Raw genomic sequence first — 5,147 nt, 5'->3', positions numbered from 1 at the left:
GTGCTGGAGCAGATGGAGCAGAGAGCGTAGATTCCCCAACAGCGACGTCTGCAACGAGAGGGGGCGGGGGGTCAGCATCAGAGGGAGGGAGTCCCCCATGCTCGGGGATCCAGGGTGGGGCTCAGGGGCTCCCATGAGCCCCAGGCTCTCTGTGGGGAAGGGGTCACCGCTCCTCGACTCAGTGCGGGTGGGTCGCTCGCTGGGGCTCAGGGTGTGGGCCTGGAGTGGGGCCTCTCTCTGTGGAGCCAGGGTTGTGGGGGCTCAGTGGGGTGCAGGGTGGATGTGTCTCACCTGCCCGGGGCTTTCGGTGGGGAAGTCCTCGAGGGGTGGGACCAGCCCCTGTGCAATGAGCTGCCCGTAGGACGGTGGCGCCTCCTGCCGGACCAGCTGGGCATCGCTGCGGGACAGGGGGGCGAAGAGGCTGCGGGGGTGGGGGAGAGCATGAGATGGTGACCGCTGGGCTTTTCCCCCCAGCCCCCCTTCCCCACAGACCCAACCCCGGCCAGCCCTGGGTTCATCTGCCCCCGATCCCACCTCTCCCCATAGCCCCATCCCACCCACCTGAAAGCTCCACCCCATCCCATTGCCCCACGCTCTGCCCCTACAGCCCTGTCTGTTGTCCATAGCCCCACCCATCTCATGGCCCTGCCCTCACCCCAGAGCTCCACCCTCACCTGACTGCACATACATAGAGCTGGCAGGTGAGGCCCCGTCCCATAACCCCACCCATCTCCTAGCCTCGCCCCCACCCCAGGGCCCCACCCATCTCCTAGCTCCGGCCCCACCCCACCTGTACTCCCGGCTGCGCACGGCGTAGAGGCGGCAGGTGCAGCCCAGCGCGATGACCAGCAGGAGGCCACAGACCAGGCTGCCGATGGCTGCAGCTGCCACCACCTTGCGGGGCAGAGTGTAGGGGCAGGAGGCCTCGTCGGAGGCATCGGCACAGTCGGGCTGCCCGTCGCAGCGCCAGGCCTCGTAGACGCAGCGCCCGTCCCCGCAGCGGAAGTTGCCGGGCTGGCAGCGCCAGCAGCCCCTCTCGTCTGCCCCATCCGGGCACAGCGTCTGGTAGTTGCACCGGTCAGTGGGGGCGTAGCAGGGGCCCCCAGCGCCATCGTGGCAGGGGTAGCTCCCTTCTGGGCAGCCTGGGCAGTGCTCCTCATCCGCCCCATCTGGGCAGTGCCAGATGCCATCGCAGCACTCCGCCTCACCATAGCACCGGGCCTCATCCCCCCGGCCGCAGGGCTGCTGCCAGGGCACGCAGAACCCACGCACGTGGTAGGTGGCGTTGAAGCCGCGGCCCTGCAGGCCCTGCCAGGCCACCCACGCTCGGCTGGAGGGTGACTCCACCGCCACTGGCTGGCCGTTGCTGGCTGCATCCACGCGCCGCAGCAGCCGCGGCTCGGCCGACAGGTCTGGGTGATCCTCGTAGACCTCTAGGGAGTCGGTCGGAGCCAGGTCCAGCGTGGTGAAGAGCACAGTGAGGGGGCGGCTGTCATGGGGGTCCAGGGCCCAGCGGCACCGGATGAGGGCTCCAGCAGGAACCCCAGGCCAGGCAGGCGGGGAGAAGACGCCATAGAAATCATCCAGCGTCAGGTTACAAGATGGAGGTGAGGCAGAGAGGAGGGGACCTGCTGGGATGAGAGAGAGATAGTGAGACAGGGACAGGCCTTTTATATTCTCCCGCTTGTGGGAAGAAAAAACTTTTGTTCTTCTGTGCAAAATCAAAGCAACAAGATGGAGTTTGTAGCCATCTGGGCAAGTCACATGTCCATGAACGATTCAGCTTTTTGCAGGTCAAAACCATCGTTTACATGTTAGTTTGAACGTTCTCAGGAAAGCTCAGATGTGAATTGGCGTCTCCCAAAGTCCATTGTCGGTTAAGTGTTTCTTGTCTGGGCACTTACTGAGAATCGTCCTTTCTCAAGAAACTGACCAGATGCTTCACTGGGGCTACTTAGAATCAAAACACATTGAGATACAAGTACAGAGCCAACATTCATAACTTCAAATGCAAAAATGACACACACTTAGAGACAGCACAATCATAACCAGCAAATTACAACCTTCCCATAGACCTCCTTTGTACAAGATTTGGTGCAACCCTACAACCTTGGTTCCAACAATGATCTATATGGTCACAGTTCATGTCAATAATGTCACAGGATGGTTGGGTCATATGGGGATGAATGGATGGTTGGTTTGGGCTGTGTGGGGATGGATGGTTGGGTTGTATGGGGGTGGATGGATGGTTGGGTTGGGCAGCTGGGGATGGATAGATGGTCGAGTCACGTCGGTTGGGGAAGGATGGATGGATGGTTGGGTGGGGATGGATGGATGGTTGGGTTGGGTTGTGCGGATGGATGTTGGGTCGGGCAGGTGGAGATGGATGGATGGTTGGGTCGGGTTATGTGGGAATGGACGGATGATTGGGTTAGGCTGTATGGGGATGGATGGATGGATGGGTCGGGCAGGTGGAGACGGATGGAAGGGTGGGGTCATGTGGGAATGGATGGATGATTGGGTTGGGTTGTGTGGGGATGGATGGATGGATGGTTGGGTCACGTCTGGTGGGGATGGATGGATAGTTGGGTCGGGCAGCTGGGGATGGATGGATGGACGGTTGGGCCATGTCCAGTGTCGATGGATGGTTGGGTCGGGCAGATGGGGATGGATGGATGGTTGTGTCACATCCGGTGGGGATGGATGGATGGTTGGGCCAGGTCATGTGGAGATGGATGGTTGGGCCGGGTCATGTAGGAATGGATGGATGGTTGGGTTGTATGGGGATGGATGGATGGTTGGGTCGGGCAGGTGGGGATGGATGGTTGGGCCATGTCTGGTGGGGATAGATGGTTGGGTCGGGTCGGGCATGTGAGGATGAATGGCTGGGTTGTGTGGAGATGGATGGATGGTTGGATCACATCAGATGGGGATGGATGGCTGGTTGGGTTGCGTCGGGAGAGGGGATGGATGATTGGGTCGGGCAGGTGGGGATGGATGGATGGGTCACGTCCGGTGGAGACGGATGGATGGTTGGGTCATGTCCGGTGGGGATGGATGGATGGTTGGCACGTCTGGTGGAGACGGATGGATGGTTGAGTCGGGCAGGTGGGGATGGATGGATGGTTGGGTCAGGCAGGTGGACATGGATGGATGGTTGGGTGATGGTCGGTGGAGATGGATAGATGGTTGGGTCGGGCAAGTGGGAATGGATAGATGGTTGGGTCACTTCTGGTGGAGATGGATGGATGGTTCGGTTGTGTGGGGATGGATGGATGGTTGGGTCATGTCCGGTGGGGATGGATGGATGGTTGGGCCGGCCATGTGGGGATGGATGTATGGTTGAGTCGGGCAGGTGGGGATGGATGTATGGTTGAGTCGGGCAGGTGGGGACGGATGGATGGTTGGGCCACGTCCGGTGGAGACGGATGGATGGTTGGGCCACGTCCGGTGGAGACGGATGGATGGTTGGGCCAGGCATGTGGGGACAGATGGATGCTTGGGCCACGTCCGGTGGAGATGGATGGATGGTTGGGTCGGGCAGGTGGGGATGGATGGATGGTTCGGGGATGTGGGGACGGATGGATGGTTGGGTCACGTCCGGTGGGGGATGGATGGTTGGGTCATGTCCGGTGGGGATGGATGGTTGGGTCACGTTCAGCGGAGATGGATGGTTGAGTCGGGCAGGTGGGGATGGGTGGATGGTTGGGTGATGGTCGGTGGAGATGGATGGATGGTTGGGTCGGGCAGGTGGGGATGGATGGATGGTTGGGTCACGTCCGGTGGGGATGGATGGATGGTTGGGCCATGTCTGGTGGGGATGGATGGATGGTTGGGTCACGTCCGGTGGGGATGGAGGGATGGTTGGGCCATGTCTGGTGGGGATGGATGGTCGGGTCGGGCCACGTTCGGTGGAGATGGATGGTCGGGTTGGGCCACGTTCGGTGGAGATGGATGGTCGGGTCGGGCATGTGGGGATGGATGGTTGGGTCGGGCATGTGGGGATGGATGGATGGTTGGGTCACGTCTGGTGGGGATGGATGGATGGTTGGGCCGGGCAGGTGGGGACGGACGGATGGTTGGGCCGGGCAGGTGGGGACGGACGGATGGTTGGGCCATGTCTGGTGGGGATGGATGGATGGATGGTTGGGTCAGGCAGGTGGGGATGGATGGATAGTTGGGTCGGGCAGGTGGGGATGGATGGATGGTTGGGTTTGTGGGGATGGATGGATGGTTGGGTTTGTGGGGATGGATGGTTAGGTCGGGCAGGTGGGGATGGATGGATGGATGGTTGGGTTTGTGGGGATGGATGGATGGGTCGGGCAGGTGGGGATGGATGGATGGATGGTTGGATTTGTGGGGATGGATGGTTGGGTCGGGCAGGTGGGGATGGATGGATGGTTGGGTTTGTGGGGATGGATGGTTGGGTTGGGCAGGTGGGGATGGATGGATGGTTGGGTCATGTCTGGTGGGGATGGATGGATGGATGGGCCATGTCTGGTGGGGATGGATGGATGGTTGGGTCGGGCAGGTGGGGATGGATGGATGGATGGGTCGGGTCGGATGTGGATGAGCGGAAGGGGCACACTGGGGTGAGAGACAGACTGACCACTTGTGTTCCCCCTCGCAGATGCAACGCCCGCCCCGTTCTCCAGCCAGGCCCCACCTCTCCTGTAGCGGAGCTGGAATCCTTCTGCCACCGTCCAGCTGCGCCTGTAGCTCAGGGTGACATTGGTGCCCCTGTATTCCAGGGGGGCGGGGAGCCGGGCGCCGCAGAGGGCCTGGTCGGGGTAGGAGTGAGCCCACACGTAGAGTTTGGCGTCCCCACATGCCAGCTGGAACCGCTCGAACCTGCGGAAAGGAGACAGGGGATGGGCACAGGGCCTGTCCCGTCTGGGGTGTCGGCTCCCACCAGACCCTACGGCGGGGACTGGCTGGCTCAGGGGGGCAGGGACTGGGGCCTTTCCCCTCCAAGGGCTGCCTGCTCCCTTCCAGACACAAGGCAGGGGAGGGGAGGGAGGTTAATTGGGATAATTACTGGTTTTGCTCTTCTCTGGGGCGGGGCAGGATGTGGACAGGATGGGGCAGAATGTGGTGGCCGGGTGAGTGAGGGCAGGACTGAGGGGGTGAGGGGCAGGAGGCGGGGG

The 5,147-nt window shown here is 61.5% G+C and overlaps 1 protein-coding gene and 1 non-coding gene across 2 annotated transcripts in view; one reads left to right on the top strand and one right to left on the bottom strand.

The window, feature by feature from the left end:
- Window positions 1-5,147, bottom strand: part of LRP10 (LDL receptor related protein 10) — a 16,754-nt gene that overhangs the window by 2,527 nt on the left and 9,080 nt on the right. The window contains exons 2-5 of the mRNA XM_075072100.1: window positions 4,667-4,918; window positions 791-1,628; window positions 292-421; window positions 1-48 (exon numbers count right to left, since the gene is read on the bottom strand). The exon at window positions 1-48 is cut by the window's left edge and continues 2,527 nt beyond it. Coding sequence (XP_074928201.1) covers window positions 1-48; window positions 292-421; window positions 791-1,628; window positions 4,667-4,918 — 1,268 coding nt within the window. The remainder of the gene's footprint in view (window positions 49-291; window positions 422-790; window positions 1,629-4,666; window positions 4,919-5,147) is intronic.
- On the top strand, window positions 3,958-4,660 carry LOC116818414 (uncharacterized). Its single transcript, XR_012657016.1, has 3 exons — window positions 3,958-4,061; window positions 4,160-4,190; window positions 4,437-4,660. It is a non-coding gene; the product is annotated as an uncharacterized LOC116818414 (transcript).

Source organism: Chelonoidis abingdonii, chromosome 14, assembly GCF_003597395.2.
Source record: "Chelonoidis abingdonii isolate Lonesome George chromosome 14, CheloAbing_2.0, whole genome shotgun sequence".
In the NCBI taxonomy this organism is placed as follows: Eukaryota; Metazoa; Chordata; order Testudines; family Testudinidae; genus Chelonoidis; species Chelonoidis abingdonii.
The sequence above is the reverse complement of the archived record's forward strand: the minus strand, read 5'-3'. Positions and strand labels throughout refer to the sequence as shown.